The sequence below is a fragment of the Paralichthys olivaceus genome, chromosome 13 (assembly GCF_024713975.1).
Source record: "Paralichthys olivaceus isolate ysfri-2021 chromosome 13, ASM2471397v2, whole genome shotgun sequence".
In the NCBI taxonomy this organism is placed as follows: Eukaryota; Metazoa; Chordata; class Actinopteri; order Pleuronectiformes; family Paralichthyidae; genus Paralichthys; species Paralichthys olivaceus.
In genome coordinates, this window is record NC_091105.1 from 3,583,151 (window position 1) to 3,600,382 (window position 17,232).

The 17,232-nt window shown below is 40.2% G+C and overlaps 1 protein-coding gene across 2 annotated transcripts; it reads right to left on the minus strand.

Annotated features, from left to right (window-relative positions):
• Positions 1-5,536: 5,536 nt before the first annotated feature.
• On the minus strand, positions 5,537-16,822 carry tbx20 (T-box transcription factor 20). 2 transcript variants are annotated; one of them, XM_069537703.1, is made up of 8 exons: positions 16,364-16,822; positions 14,965-15,202; positions 13,966-14,130; positions 12,913-13,021; positions 10,403-10,561; positions 9,754-9,830; positions 7,478-7,593; positions 5,537-7,259 (listed from the first exon to the last, which is right to left on the minus strand). In XM_069537703.1, exons 1-8 carry the CDS (start codon positions 16,491-16,493, stop codon positions 6,931-6,933), a joined length of 1,323 nt encoding a protein of 440 aa, XP_069393804.1. In that variant the 5' UTR covers positions 16,494-16,822; the 3' UTR covers positions 5,537-6,930. The 2 variants fall into 2 exon arrangements, with proteins under 2 accessions (XP_069393804.1, XP_069393805.1); XM_069537704.1 differs by having other exon boundaries at positions 7,478-7,590; positions 16,364-16,821.
• Between the last annotated feature and the right edge of the window lie 410 nt (positions 16,823-17,232).

Consider the following 17,232-nt stretch of genomic DNA (forward strand, 5'->3'; position numbering starts at 1 on the left):
TCTTGTATTGAAATACTACAATACAGTAGACACAGTTAATGATGCAGTACAGTTACATTAAATAGACTCAACAAGTACTTGAACTTTTAATACTTTCAGTAAATCTAAAAGCATGTACATACTTATACTCAAGTAGAAAAGTTGATGTGATACTTGTGGTACTGTTTATACTGGTACTGTATATATCTGTTTATTTACTGACTTCCTCCTCCACTGAGTATCATCATGACTGTAACGGTCCGGGAACAAAAGTGAGAAGATCTCAGACGTGTTATCAGAAACATGAGCACGTGAACAAACATCGGTGTGATAATAAACTGAATGACAGAATCCATCTTTGGGAAATTATTTAACGTGAACTTTCATTTTTTAGATTTGTCCATGTCCCATCTGCTAACATGGAGGAGGGTTTTTGACCTTTACTGCAGCCAGCTCGGTTTTATCGTATTTTCATTATTAAAATATCAGAGTGGATCTGTGAACTTCATGTCCGACCTGGTTTTAGAAACTTTCTGCAGAGAGATTTGTACTCAAGCAGAAATGCAAAGGTTTGCGGGCAGGACGTGAAATTATTCCGAGCTCTGTCAGGAAGTCCTGTCGTCTCCGTTTGTCCTCGGGCAACTTTGCTTTCAGGGCGTATTTCCGCTAAAACGATTTCCCATTGTTTGCCAACAGGTTTCTCATTTCACCACAAACTCCTCTGTGTGTTTGTGTCCTTCGTCCTCCCTGAAGCACTTTGTGGCCTGTTTGTTAAAAGTGCTTTATCGCTAAATTTGACTTGGCACGTCTTGTCAGGACGGATCGCAGCAGATGAGACTCTCGACCTGCAGATAAAACATCCATTAAGTGGCTTGTCTGGGGCAATTCCGTGCTCTCTGCCTATTAGCATATTCTTGGCCATTTGCGGGACGGTGCATCAATGGGTGCACGCTGCCGTGCTGCAGCCAGTCACCACACCATAAAGAAGCACCTCTCACTCTGCTGCCGCGCTAAATGTCGTCCCCGACATTGTAATGCTCGCTGGCTGTCCTCCGCCAGACGATTCAAACGACCGCTAAAAGCCCGGGGGGGAAGGAAAAAAGGGCCAAAATGCAAAATTGATGGAAATGACATTAGATTCAGCTCATGCTCCTCACCGTGTAAATTATGCCCCAAAATGGACTCTCTGGCCCGACTGTTAGCTCCAATTTGTTGGGCCATACCTCACACTGGCTCGTCTTGCCCTTCCCCTCTCTCTTTAATCCAATCACGGCCGCAATGGATGTTATTTATTTGTTTATTTATTTATTTTCGAAGGATGTAACCGATTCTTATCAGGGCCGAAGTGGGGCCTTCTTCCTGGTGAAACGGTGACTAACGTCCAGCCATCGATCCGTCAGTTCGTCTGTGGTGGCGGGTGATGGTTCTGGTGATAGACGAGCGCACGAGTGGATTTTCATGTAGTGAAGTCGTCAGAGCAGATATGTGTGTGTGTGTGTGTGTGTGTGTTTGAGTCTGACGTCATGTTTGCTTTTTAAAATTCGAGTTTTACTCACGACTGAATGATTTCTGACTCGTTCAAATATTCATGTCCGTTGCTGCTGCTGATAAAAGCGTCGGCAGAATGCCTGAAATGTAAATGTGACACGTCACTGCTCTTATTTCTACGCACATCGCTCACAGCTCTGTCACAGAATATTATGATTCATGATGGACTCTAATGCAGAGGTGCATAACAGCTGCTTTTAATAATTCACCAGCTCCTCGGGGCTGCAGAGTGTTTGAATCTTTGTCATTTGTCATTCTTAACCTTCTCTAACTTTCTTCTTTTTGCTTTATCAGGAATCTTTATCAAAAGCATGAGGTCAGCAAATCCCAAGAAAACTTTTACTCTGTTATCATCTGGATATCAAGTGAATGACCTCGGCATAGTTTGGGAAAACAGCAGGAATCATTCTCTCAACGTGACGGCGTGAATGATCGATTAAACAGTTTTAAGAAAATAAACTTGTGATTCCAAAACAACAGAAGAATACGTTTTAAGTTTAAAGTTTGGTGACTACATCTTTCTTGACAGAGACAGAGACAGACAGAGACAGATAACTTCCAACCAGTAGATTCCTCTGGGACCACATTCAGCCATGATGACACACCATTGTCATGTGGCTCAGGAGTTATAGCGGGTCGTCCACTAATGTGGTTCGATCCTAGTCTCCTCCTTTCTACGCACTGTGCATTTTTGGGCAAGATACTGAACCTCAAAAAGAACCCTGTGCAGCCAGTGTGTGACTGAAGTGTGTGTGAGTGATATAAGTACACACCATTTACCACAGACTGTAAATAAAGATGGACGACACGTCTCCACGTCCTCCCACTCTCCAGAAATGAAGCCAAAATATCGGCGGACGTGAACGCTGCCATCTTGTGCTGAAGACGTCAGCTGGAGACAGACTGTGATCGGGGGATGGAGCCTCTGCTGAACGCCCTCGACCAACAGGGAGCAACTCATTTGATGGAGATTGTTTAGATTTGTATAAAGAGCAAAGTGTTGATTTGAACGTCTGTGTCCGGTTCACAGGAAGTAGTTTCAAATGTGACTGATCGGCTTCATCATTGTGTTTTTCCACCTTTAATAACTTTCCATTTTAAAATCAACCCTCTCATCGTGTCCCTGTCCACCAGGCGTCTTTTGTCTTGCTGCCAGAAATTCAAGAAAACACTAAAAATTCAGAAAATCTTTCCTGTTGGATTATTCATGAGTAAAAAGACAACGAGTTCTGATCGTCTGATCTGTATTGTGATGGTGCCGTTACAGGTTTTTCTGCAGCTGATACAAATCACAGTGTCACAAACACCAACATGTGGATCACATCAGCTGTCTGGTCTTTACTCTTCCTGTCTGTCGAAAAATGTTAAATACTTCTCTTGTTTTATGACGCACTCGATGATCGAGGGCCAAAATAGATTTGTGTTTTTCTGTTTGCTGTTTTTGTTACGAACCGTCCCCCAGGCCCCTCAGGTCGTCTGGGACGAGTCTGTTTTCTGTCCCCAGAGTAAAAACTAAACATGAAGAAGCAGCGTTCAGTTTTTATTCTGCTCATGTGAGAAGGTTCAGCTGAAGCTCTCACGTCTTTTAAATCAAACCTGGAGATTTTATTAGTTCAGGCAACAACACATTTATCTCACTACTCCTAACTTTTATCACATTTTTATGTCTTTTATATATATATTTTTTAATTTGTTCTTAATCCCTTGTTTTGTAATGTTTAATGTTGCTTTTACAATAATGTCGTGACACTTATTTTCTCATATTTGTTATAAAATAGAAATAAACTAATATTGTAATATTGTCAGTTTTAGAAAAAATAAATATTTGTGAAAATCGTGAATTCACTGAGAGATTGAGCTTCAACAGAATCATGAATTTGAAATTTAGATTTTGCACAAAAGAAAATGAATGTATCGCAATTCAGGCTCACTGTGCACCCAACCAGATATAACGGAGCCAATGCAGAGTATATCGGTGCAATGTGAAAGCTGACCACTAGGTGGTGCTGCATGATGTGATGTTAAGGCAGTTAAAACATGAAGCTCTATTTCTGTTTCGGCCTCCTTCACGTTTAATAATATTTTATCCCGTAAACTAGAAGATACAGATAATTGAATGACGGCACGGGAAAAAATAAATGACAGCATTTTTTTTTTTTTTACACAGAGAAAAAAAACCAGCCTCAGTGAAAAGAGTGAAATCTAAATAAATATCTGTGTTTTCAGCTGCAGGTTTTTAAATCATCTCATGACTTCATTTATTTCTGAACATCTGTGATTCACTGTGAGAGAGAAACTTACACAATATCCGAAAAAGAAAAAGAACCTCAAAGTGTTTGAGTGGTGATATATATTTCTCAAGGTTTACAAATAACTACTTTTTTTTAATGCGGCATCGTACATTACACATTATTTCCAGAGAGCAAAATAAATATATTGCACTTAAAAAAAAACAAAAATCATCAAAACACAATCTCGTCCGGTGTCGTATTCAGATTATGGAATATAAAAGGAAATAAAACATAAAAAAATAAGAAGGAAAGAGAGAATATTCTCAGTGGTAAGTCGGGAATGTGCGTTTGGTTCAAAGAGTGTTGTTGTGACGTGGAAAGAAGGAAACTACTGGAGAAAAGGACCCAAGTACTTTTTCCATCAACACACAAATGAGAATAAATCAACTGCTTCCACATTAATGACACACTAAGAACATGAACGTCCACATTCTACAGAATCAGGCGTCTTATGATGTCAAAATATGGCAAAAGTCAAACAGGAACATTTACAGTGTTTGTGAAACCTTTTTTACACAGATTGAAATTCTGTCCGAGCACTGAAAACATCTTTGTTCATTGCACACACGTCTCTGACTGAACCTGACGCTGAACCTCCCTCTGAACCAGGAACGTTAAATGATTTCATTATTTCAGCTTCTTAAACTAAACAGAGCTGAAGAATGAGAGAGACCGAAACAGGATGGACAAGTCCGACTGTAATTCAGTTCATGTTTTTTTGGGTGAAGCTCAAATCAAACTAGATTCTGTAGTGATACTGGTTTACTTGGTTTTGAAAATCAAATATCAATTTATGAATCAATGTAGAAGATAAATATTTTTGACATGGATCCTTCAACGTTTGAGCTGAGATGATTCAGTGAATCCATTTTTTGATCCACGGCAAAAGAACCAACAGCTTCTTTTCTTCATCTCTCAACATTTTCAAAATCAAGAATCTTTCAATTTTAAAGAAAACGTTCACCAGCTCCTGTTTCTCAGATGTGTGTGTTTGTTGTTTTTCTGACATTAATAATATTAATGGTGATTTTAAAGTATTTTTTTTTGCATTGTGGTCTGTTAAATAAAACATTATTATACGTATTTCTGAAGAATGTGGACAAAATTATTAATTCAACCATCAAATTGAATATAATAATTATTATAGATCTTTTTAAAGTTGAAAAATAATCTTAATGGTCAAAGTTCACAATAGTAATGTGGTTTTTTAAATTAATATTTTGGCCACAAACTGAACTTTGTCCGGTTGATCAGTCTGGCTCTAAAGTTTCTCGGACCATCTTCCTGCTTTTAGTTTCTTATGTGTTTCTAAATAAATCGCTTCATTAACTGAGTGTGTGAGTCGACTCCTGCAGCTTCCTCCTCCCTTTTTAAACCAAACTGCACGGAGCCATTATTTCCAGGCGTGGACGCCCTGTCGTCACGCTCCGACACGAATCAGCTCGGGAGAGTCTGCTGGAGGCCGACTGCTAAAAGGCTTCGGTCGACAGTCAGCAGAACGAACGTTAGAGTTACAGTAGATGCTGTTTACAAACCGCACTTCAAATGTTTCTGTGTGTTTCATTCAGTGGAAACAGAAGGAAAACATTGAGGGGCTGTTTTACACACTGGAAATATCGAATTAAGATATTTCAAAATGGATTTTAGTGAAACTTGAATTTAGGCTCAGTCACAACAGAGAGTGACACAGTGAAATTTAATGTTCGGTTGAAATTTCATTTTACTTCCTGACATTTAAAGTAAATTATTGAAGTGGCGGTGAGCAAGTCAGTGCAATTAGCAACAGAGTAAACAGGGGAAATACAAGTTTATGGAAGTCTGAAGATTAAATTAAAATGAATTTGTATCTTCGCAGAATTTTTTTCGTGTTTCAAATGCTGGTTTGATTTTGACCTTTAAAGGAAATAAAATCCTTCACTCCTGTTGTTTGTGTGTGTGTGTGTGTGTGTGTGCGTATTCAACTAATGTGGCTGTGAGCTAACAGCTAACATGCTAAAAGGCCAGGAAGATTCCAGCAACAGTTTCTTTGTATTTTCTCTTTTTACTTCCTGCTGACATTTTGTTGTCAGGATTTCATTTTTATTCACGATTGATCGGAAATTATCCTCATGAATAATCTTTTATTTATCTTTGTGTTTTGCTTTCAGTTCATAATGTTGGTTTTTGGAGTTGAGTCTTTTTTTGTTGTTTAATGAGGTGAAAGAAAATGCTGAACTTCTCTGCCCCTGAAAAAAAAAATCTAAACATTCAATTGATCCAAGAACTTCTTCGCCATTTAAAACGCTGGTTTGACCTCGAAAGAAAATAAAAACCCTTCGACCCTGTTGCAGGTGAACATATTCATCCCATAATATTCCATATAAAGTTCACCCAGTGTGTTTGTCTACTGCGTCAGCATGCGTCCTATGGTTTTTCCTTTTTTTTTTGCACTCTACAGTGAGAATTTTCCTATGAGTAAATGCAGTATTTTCATCTTTGTACAATGTATTTTAACATGTGTTTTCAACAGAGCGTGGAGGTGTTGGAACTTTGTACTGTACATATGGCTGCTTTCTAGAAAACACAGAAAAGCTGAGGCGGCCTCTCTGATACGCTGAAGTGTTCACAGACTGAGCTCCGCTGTCCAACGTACTGCAGCGTCAGATACGAGTCTCTCCAGGAAGTCATTTGCAAGTTGCACCGTTGAAGGATCACGCAGCGACCTGCCGTGTTTAAAGCTCGGTGGAGACGTTGAATCTTTAGAGGAAGACGTGGTCTTCGAAATATTGTTAAATTTGGTTTGAACTGAGGATCCACTGTTCTTCAAACATGCTCCCTTTGTTGTCTTGTGTTAGATGTTGCAGTTGTCATAGAAACCCGTGGACCTGCTGGTGTTTCCGCAGATCTTGGGTTCTTTCAGTCCTTTTTTTCTTCTGGATTCTCTTTCAGGAAGCGACGTCCTCTTCGTAGTGTCACCGCCCGCTCGCCCGCTGCCGTGAACTATTTACAAACACCGGAGGAAAGATACAAACTGGATGAGGAGTGATGAGCCGGCGTGGAGGACTAACTTGTTGCACTGGACTCGGGGTGAACGCTAGTGTGAGGTTTTAGTCGTCTCCTCCCAAGGATGGAGTCATACGAAGGGCGTCATGACCGTGGAGGAATGGCGCAGTCCCTGGATGGCGGCGTAGGGCCCCTGCTGGAAGTAGTGGTGGTAGCGGGGCATGTGGAAGGATGGGAAGGACGGCCCGCTGCCCTGCATGGTGCCAGCCAGAGCGCTGGGCGTCAGCGGCATGCCCAGCCGGCTGTAGGGGGGAAGGGAGCCCTGGATGGGGTGGGGCAGGGAGGCGGCGCCAGTGCTCATCGCCGACAGGGACTGTGGGTGCTGGAAGCCAGAGAAGCCCGATGTGGTGGTGACCCAGGAGCTGAGAGAGAGGTTGTCTGAGGCGGTGAACGCTGAACCTGCAGGGGGCGCATGATGCAACATAAAAAACTGTCCAACATGTTGCCAATAAACGATTTGATTTATGATCAAATGAGAATAGAGACGTTATTGAGTTACAGGCTCACGTGCTCTTCTTCATGGGATTCATTGACCGTAAGAAAAATTCACAAGAACACTCAGTGTCATCTCTTGTATCTGCGCCGACCTGATGCGTGTGTCTGTGACAGCGGCTCACCTCTGGCGTGTGCGGAGTGTCCGTCCTCGCCCAGGTTCTCCTCGTCGCCAGTGTAGGTTCGGATCGGCGACCGGGCGTACGAGTGCTTGTGGATCAGGTTCTCAACACTTTCCCTGCAGCAAAAGCCGAAGAGAGAGCCCCAAAATAAATCTCCTTTGTTTCCACTGTGAATGCTCCTTTACTGCATCTGAATCTAACAAGTAGTAATTAACTTTCACAACATACTGTAGAATATAAAAGAATATATTGGCATTTTACTCTAAATTATTCGTATTGTTAAAAACCTTCAAAATCTCAGGATTGACAGTTGTGACAACAACTGGTATAATTCAGAAGCAGACAGATTTCACTATAACACCTGTATCCTTTTCAGTTTTTACTGTGTCCATGCATTCATGTAGTATTCATGAGTATATGTGCGTCTCGTGTGTCTATTCTTCTTCTCCTGTTTGTGTTGATGGTACATGTAGATTTTGGCGTGTGTGTGTGGTCTCTCCCACAAAGTGCATTAGCCCATTTGAGTCTTGTCAGACAGCACTTCTCAAACACAGTGACACAAATTGTTGTGCGGCAGTTGTAGTGCATGAGAGTGTGTGTGTGTGTGTGTGTGTGTATGTGTGTGTGTGTGTGTATGTGTGTGTGTGGGGGGGGTGGACAGGCAAGTGGTCTGCATCATGAGAGCCATGCGTCCACATTAGCAGTCCCCCCTCCGCAGCCCCCACCCTCCAATTAGGTTAGGAAAGTGCAATATCTGTCAGCAGAGGAGTACAAATGTGTGTGTTTTTATCAGCGTCGGGCCCCTCCGGCACAGAGGCCACAGCAAACTCCCACAATGCACAGCACGGCTGCAGGGAGCTGAGGGCAGGGAAGGGGGAGGCGGGGCATGCTGGTTTCAATCAGTCACTGCAGCCAATTGAATTACAGTGTGTTTTAGTGCAGTGGCCGACTCCAGACTAATGTGATTTCTGCAGCTCCCTGAAGATCAATTGATCAGGTCTAATTCACAGCCCTCAAAAAGAGAAAGACAGAGGAGGAGAAGAAGGAGGAGGAGTGTGTGTGTGTGTGTGTGTGTGTGTGTGTGTGTGTGTGGGGGGGGATCTCTGTTTGAGATGTTTGATTGAGTGAAATGAGCAGATGGTTTGATTTTGTCAGCTGATTTTGGCCGTTGTGCCGGAATCAGGGATTAAGAGAAGTGTGTGTTTTGGCAGCGTCCATTAAAATCCTCTGGAGGGGGATTTGTAACTGTAAGTGTGTGTGTATGTGTGTGGTTGTTTGTGTGTGGGTGTGTGTGTGTGTGTGTGTGTGTGTGTGTGTGTGTGTGTGTGAATGAACTTGCACTGACTCGTCTCCTTCATGCACAAAACAGTAATAAAATAGAGAATGTAACTACAAGAAAAGACAAAAGAGGCAAGAGCAGAAGATGGAGAGAAGCAACGACGAGAGAGAAAGAAATGTAAGGAAGAAGAAAACAAGAGAGAACAAAGAAAAGAATGAATGACGGAAGGAAGGAGAAAGAAAAAGGCCAAATAAAGAGAGGAGGAAATAAAAAAGACAAGAAAAGTAAGAAGGGAAGTATGAAAAACAGATGACAAGAAATAAAACCAATCTTTAGAGATCAGTAAAGAAGAAATGATACAGATATAAAATAAATTAGGAAACAAGAACGGAACCAACTTAACAACTAAAAAGGAAAAAAAAAAAAAAAAAAAGAAGAAACAAAGATGAAAAGACAGAAGAAGTAACGAACAAGGAAAGACAAGAAAAGAGATAAACCAGGAATAAGAAAAAAAAAAGAGGTGAATGAAAGAAGAAGCTAGATGGGGAAAATAATAAATGAAGGAAAGCAGAAAAATGGCAGAAGAAAGGATGAATGCACAAACAAGATGAGAAGGAAAATGTGAGGAATTTGGAACAAGAAAGAGGAAAATACGAGGAGAGGGTAAGAAAGTAATGATGGAAAGAAGAAAAAGAATGAAAGAAAAAAACAGATATTGAGTCTTTTTACATGGAATAAAGATTATCTGTTTAAATATTGACACAAGCAGAGAAATAAACAATGAAGCTTCTGGATTTACTAATGAACAACACACACACACACACACACACACACACACACACACACACACACACACACACACACACACACACACACACACACACACACACACACACACACACACACACACACACACACTCACACACGCTCCTCCCTCTTTGTGTATCTTATCTGCGGCTCAGAGGTAAACAAACAGTGCAGGACCCAGAATCCCCTGTACCTCTCCATGTCCGTCAGCCGCGACGAGTCCCGGAATCCTTTGGCGAACGGGTTGCTGTCGATCTTCAGTTTGGTTATCTGGTTAAAAAATAAGAAGAAAGAGTCAGACAAAATTCATCCTTCTCTCAGATTTTACTACTTCTCTTATTTTCCATCTGCTTTTCTTTGGCAACACAGCAGAGACGAGGCTTTACAGCTATTAAGAGTCTGTTAATTACTCTTATTAGTTCATTATTCCTCCTCCTGTGCTGCAGGAAACCCTGGGGGACACCAGGGGGAGGAGAAATCTGGCCCTGACAAATTATTCTTACGAAAGTGATATAAAGTCCAAATTAAACAGATAAGATTAGACTGATTATTGTGATTACAGATACTTTTAAAGCTCAATGTGTTCCGTCAAATTCAAGTTATTTCAACTTTAACTTGAGCAAAAGTTAAAAAACGAAAAGAAAAGAATTGAAATCCTGATTAACACAAACACTTCCATGTGTGCTGATTAAAACTTTGTGCTACAATCGATTTACTCGATGGTACTTGTCGTGATTTAATGGAGGCAAACAGCAGAGCTCAGCAGTTCGATTAAAGCCCAGAGGAAGAACAGAGCGACAACAATAAGGTCGACTGGTGCACGTCAGCTATCGATCACTCACCAGCTGGTTCTGATAGGCTGTGACGGCCGTGAAGACGGTTTCCACGAAGACGAAGGTGCGGAACTCCTCAGACTTGAGGTTGAGCAGTGAGGCGGTGTGGTCTTTCTTCTTGATGATGTGGACTCGTGGTTGGTACTTGTGCATGGAGTTCAGGATGATCTGCAAAGCACAACGACGATCGGTGATTGAAGGAAAAAGTACAGGCTCAACTGAGAAAGAGCAAAGTCTCACCAGGGTAAACACGTTACGATCAGGGTCTGTTCTGCTGCAATGGTTTTAAATGATCCCCCTCCTGCTGCCGCCTGCTAATCCACAGCTGAAAATAGTTTCAGGTCACAAACCTAAACCCAAGAGCTTGATTCTGATGTTTTCATTAGATTTACTAATAATAAAAAAATACAGAAAATCCGGTGCCTCCATTAAAAAGCACAGTGGAAGTACGTTTCCTCTGTCAGCTGCTCTGTTGTGGATCATCCTTTGTAAATTTGGTAAAATATAAAAACTACTCATGTTGAACAAAGGGAATAAAAATCCCGTCTCTTCCGTCTGGAATGGAAATTACTACAATACAATTAAGTCTAATAATGGAAAACAATTTATCTAACACAATAATAATTGGAATTAAAGTAAAACTCACTGGGGACAATTGTTAAAAGTAGTTTCTACTAATCTGTTTTATCAAGATCTGCGTTTAATCAAATATGGATGAGAAGCGTAAATTTCACTCACTTATTTTTTATTTTATAAATTCATTAAATATTGTAAATTAACGAAGCACATAATACAATAAAATACAGTAATTACTATTTTATTATAATTTCATATCTAAATAAGTGTTAGGAAACTACACTGGAACATTTCCGAGGTGGTAAATTAGAGACGAAGCTTTTCTCAGCTGCTTTGTGACTCTGTGAAGCTTTGTGTTTATTTTGAAATTATAATCCTCCAGATTTAACAGTTTAAAAGGAGAGGGAGCGCCAACGAAGGGGGAGACTTACAAAGAAAAACATGACGACAGAGATGGACAGAGAATCCGTGCAGACAGACGAATAATAAAGAGATGAGAGTAAAAACAAAAGAATAAAAAGACAAGAGCGTGAAGAGATAAAGTTGTTAACACAGCAGCTGCAGCATCAGTGTGAGAATTTCCTTCCATGATAGTTGCTGTTTGGCTGCAGCCCAGGAAACTTCATATTTATCTTCCCCAGCCACTGAGTGACGGTAAATACAAAATACAGATGTAACACACATCAGCAACACAACTAAAACCAGCAGCTGATCCGTGTGTGTGTGTGTGTGTGTGTGTGTGTGTGTGTGTAGGATTTTGGGCTTTCAGTCATTCAGAAAACGGATTTTTTTTTTTTCAGACTAGACACTGTTTATATTATACACATGTCTTGATATCAGTGGGCTGAACCGTTTCAGTTAATAAAATAATGAGTAATAATAAGATCAAATGTTTTATTACATAAAGAGTAATGTCACTGCCCTTTATCTTTATCAATGAATATATTCCACCTGTTTTTCTAAATGATAAGTCCGCTTTTGTTTTGTCTGCTATTAAATAAAACACAAATTTGATCCATTAAATCTGTATCAGCGATGCTTCGATTGTTCATTTCGTTCAAATGTCTTCTTTTTTCTTCAACTTTATCTTTCGATCTTTCTTTTTCATTTATCAAATTATTTGTTTGACTGTATGTGAGTCAGAAAAAACAGGAATGATCATATGAATGAGTAAAACAATAATAACTACTGCATGTTATAATAGATAACAGGAAATATCCTCCTCTAAGTGTTTGAATGAGACTTTTTAAAACCTCACTGCTTCAGAATGCAGCTGATATGTGTAAAAATCTTATCACCACATAATGTGAAAATGTGAATCAATTAGTTTAAAATAACATAAAATACATGGTTTTGTCGTCTCTATTTTAGCATTAGCACAATATTCATCTTAAAACAAACAGCTCTGATGTCATCGTAGCTCTTTAGTGTATTTGTAATGTATTAGAAACATGTCAGCTAATTAAAGGTCTGCGTTACATTTCTGTGTATCACTGAACAGCTTCAGGTTAAGAAATGATATCTGACTCATAAAGCTAAACTTTAACGAATATAGTAAAACATAATGTTAGAAGTTTGTCTCGTGTGTCGGTGCTTTGGTCACAGCTGTGTGAATAATAACAGTAAGTTATTTTCGGACTGAAACGAACACACACACCTGAAGTTAACACTGAGCCTGAAGCCTGTTTGTTCTTGTCAGTGAAAGAAGGATTAAGGAACAATTTGCTCCAGACATAGAGGAATTATAATCCCACACTTCAATCTGACAGAGACCAATGTTTATCACGGAAACTCCACACACACACGTTTCTGTAGAGCAATGATGTGCGACACGTGATCTGAAGACATCCGCTGCACCTGAGAGCAGCTAGCTCGATGCTGCTAGCTAACAGCTAAGCGCTTGAATGTGCAGACTCGAGAGGAACAAAGGGACGAGTGCTCACGTGTCCGTGTTGGTCCAGCTCGTTGTTCGTCAGCTTCACCTTCTCGAAGGAGACCATCTGCTTCATCAGCTGCTCCCCGGTGAACGGAGAGTCCGGGTGCACGTACAACCTGCCACCGGAGAAGAAGGAGAAGAAGAAGAAGAAGAAACCCCGGAAGTGGTGAGAGAAACGTTGTTGGAGAGGAACACGTGGGTGAACGATGATCAGGTGTCCAGAGGATAAACAACACGCAGAGAGAGAAATAAAATAAAATAAAAAATAAAGAGTTGTTCAATATAACACGAAGAAGAACGAGGCCGGTTCATACTCGAATCTGATTGGCTGACGACTTAAATTATCCAATCAACGCCCACATGTTAACGAGGCCAATTACAGGTCGCTTAGCAACGGCGTCCCATCTCCACCGCAAAAATTATTATTATTATTATTATTATTATTATTATTATTATTATTATTATATTATTATTATTATTATTATTATCATTATTATTATTATTATTATTATTATTATATATTATTACAACTGTATATTTTAACGGTGTTACGGTTGGTTATGTATTTTTGACATTAAGCTTTTAGAAGCTATTTCAATATTTACAAGCGAATGCAAAGAATTAATTAAAAACCATTTAATTAAAAATAACATTCGACTAATACATTTGAATCATAAATAAGTTAAAATACGGACCATCTTCAGTCCACGTGCGGTGATTTAAGGTCACTTTTCAACAAATAAACAAACTAAAACTGTCACTGCCCAAATAATTATTGGTTTTATTATTGTTAACGCAGATAAAGTAGTTTTTACTATTTAACAAAATGTTGTGATTTAATCTGATTTCGTGACTTTCATCAACTGATGCCGAAAAAATGATTCCCTCTTTATGGTTTAAATAAATTAATGGAGTTCGTTACGCAAGTGGGTTTTATTTCTACTCAAATTATTTGAAAGGAAAGAAATTTTAAAAAAGCTATAAACAATGGGAGGAAGAAGCAGGTTAGGTGTGTGAGTATCGCGGGGGACGGAGGGTGAGAGCCGGGGAGCCACGGTACCTGGCGGGCAGAGGAGGGTCCGCCTTGCCGGCCACCAGCCAGGAGGAGCGGTGGTAAGCGTACCGGTACCGCTTGTTGTCCACCGGGACGATGTCCATCAACACGATGTACTTCGAGTCCTGGTCCACCCCGGAGAAAGAGACCCGGATGGTGGGGAACATCCTCCTGATGAGGAACAGACAGCTCACACCATTAATATTATTCTATTAATACAACTATATCGTCATTACTGCATTTCTTATGATATTGTGTAAAAAAAAAAAAACTATTAATAAAACGTCATCCACTGAAATGCAGGGTTTTTAAATACTGAGGTTATTTTAGACGCAACGAAATTTCTGCAGAATGTCACTTTTCAATAGATTTTAAATAACTGCTGATCATTCTTCTTTTTTTACACTGTAGGAATAGAAATTGGACGTGGTGAGATTTAAATACACCAAAGTGTAAAAGCACTGCAGCTAATGAGCCAATGAAACAGCTCCTCATGAGGTGATTTGTTCAGCTGCAGATTACAAACAGCCTCAGGTCTCTAACACTCACCTCATTGTCCAGATTTACTGAGCATTGACTCATATAGGCTACGTTGTGCAGAGTGAAAGACACGCAGCAGCAACCTGACACATATCTACCTGATTCAGGGTCAGTCAGAAAGTGAATTATAACATATATATATATATATAATTATTATATTAACTAGTCAGTTCAGGAGTGTGGAGCTGGATCTGATGTACCTGATGCTCTGTGTGGGGGGGGGGGAAACCAAAGTGAACCATAAATTGATTTTTATTTTTATTTTATATCTACAGATAGACAAGAAAAAAGTATGAATGCTCAATGATGCAAAGAAACAACGATAAAAACTGTTTGTTTTCGTTTTTGTGGGGTTAAAGTCCTGTGAACATAATTTAGGTTATTGCATGTTCATGTATTAGTAGAATTACTGGTAATAAATAAATAGATAAACCAATTAACAGAATACATGAAATAAACGCAGACCTTCCAGACTTGGTGATGATCATCTCGGTTCCCAGCTCGTGGAATTTGTCCCACAGCTCTTTGGTCTCCAGGCTGCACGAGATCTTGGCCATCTCCTCGCTGGGGATGCCGGGATTGGTGGGGATGAGGGGCTCCGTGCACACCGAGGGCGCGCTCCCGCTGAAGTCGCCGCCGTGCCCGTCCAGGGAGGACAGGTCAGCCAGAGCCTGGTTACACGAGGACTTCTCCACGAACTGTTCTGTGGTTTTAAATGAGCAGAAATCAACAGAGCGAATGTGAAATTAACTTTATTTTCATTTGTGTGACAGAAACAACACAGTGTGATAAAGAAAAGCAAAGAGATTAGAACCTGTGTTTAATTAAAGTCAATATGAGCTCATATAAATATGAAGGCTATGATAAGAAAAATGGAGGGTGGTTATAAAATTGCCGTTTTATTTAATTTAATCTTTAGACCTCTGGCAGATGCAGCGTGATTCTAAGTGTTAATAAAAGAGTTGAAGTTGTGTGTCAGGTTATATTTTTGACAGTCAGTGAAAAATGGAAGCATCACGTCAGGAATAGGATTTAACAGTTTTATCCTAAAATAAAAGCTAAATTCATTTTATATTTGTATTTAAATTATAAAAAATAAACTAGAGAAAATCTGTCTCACTCGTCGGACAACTGGTTTTTCTTTCCATGTTTTAAAAATGGGAAGAAACGAAAAATGGCAAATTAACGAATCAACCCATCTCGTCTGGATTTCTCTCTGTTAAATAGAAGCTGCAAATAACACCTGACTGAAAATGAAAGAAATAATAATAATTACATTTTCTTATATCTCTGTTCCAACATCCCCCTCATGGGAAGCATGACAATTTATTTATTTTCTCTGAAACTCATGATCCAATATTAAAAACTGACGAGGAGCGAGTCAGACAAGAGCTTCACACCCACATTAATTTCTCTTTCAACAAAATAAACATCTTAATTTCATATTTAACATTTATTCATGGCCCATGAGAAGCTGTCAGTATTATGTTAGTTCAAATTCAAACACTTTCTCACTGATTGGCTCAGAGTCAACATGTCATTTGTTTTACCTCATTTATTTATTTACTCATGAATAATAAAAGTTCACATAAGATTCACTTTTCACTTCACTGTCACAAACCTCATCTTGGTTCAATTATAATTTCTCTTCTTGTATATTTGTTCTTCCCTCGTCATACCTCTTACTGTACTTTACATTTGATCAGTTTCTCTTCTCTCTTTCTTCTTGAATCCTTCAGAAACTCTCTGGATTTAAATTTTTGCGTAAAACAAATATAACAGGTGTCATTTTTTGCGCACAAATCTAACGAAAATCAAAGTTGATTCTTCAAAACTTTTTGCTCCTTCACTCCTCCATCCTTACCGAGAGGCTTGATGGTGCTCTCCTCCGTCTCTTTGTCCTTGCTGGGCTTCCCGCTGGACATCAGGGCCGCTATGGAAAAAGCATTTGCCCGGGATGACAGCTGCGGTTTCGGGGATGACGTGTACTCCATGTCCTTGGTAAAAGGCTTGGACCAAAAATATTCCTCTTTAAATAATTATAGTTGTAATTAGAATGAAAAAAAAATCCTCCAAAAACTTTCGACCCCGCCTGTTTTTGGCTTCCAGCGGCAGGAGAAAAGCGCACAGTCTCTCCTCGACTTCGCGTCTTTACGCACAGTCGGTGGACGCGCTCGGCTCTGTGGAGACGCTCGTCACTGCCGGGTTGAGCTCAGGCTCGCTGGATGCATGATGCGGGAAGGAGGAGGACCGAGTCCGGAGACGTGTGTGAGTCCTGCGGTGCCAGATCTGTGGCCGGCTGCAGCTTTGGGAAGCTTCAGTCCTCAGCTTCACCCTCCCCTTATAATTCCAGCCTGCCCTCCAATCACTGCCTCTGCCTCCACGTCACACACCCACCGTCCCACAGCAGCTCTGATACCGAGCAGCCAATTAAATCACCTAAAGCTGTCAGGCTGTTTTTCTTCTTCATGCCTAAAACCTCAAATACACACACACACACAGAGAATATTGGAAATTAATCTGTATGAATTTTCTTCTGGCTTCACACTGAGCTATATGAGGTGATGACACTGGGAAATGACAAACACATGGTCAGGAAAATGTAAGTATTTGCTTCCATTGCTTGACATTAAGAACTAAACTAAGAGGTGAGATGTCACTGTATGATTGGGGCCCTCAGAGGCTCCCAGACCTCCTGTTGGGAACCACAAACCCAGACTGTCAACAGGGGAG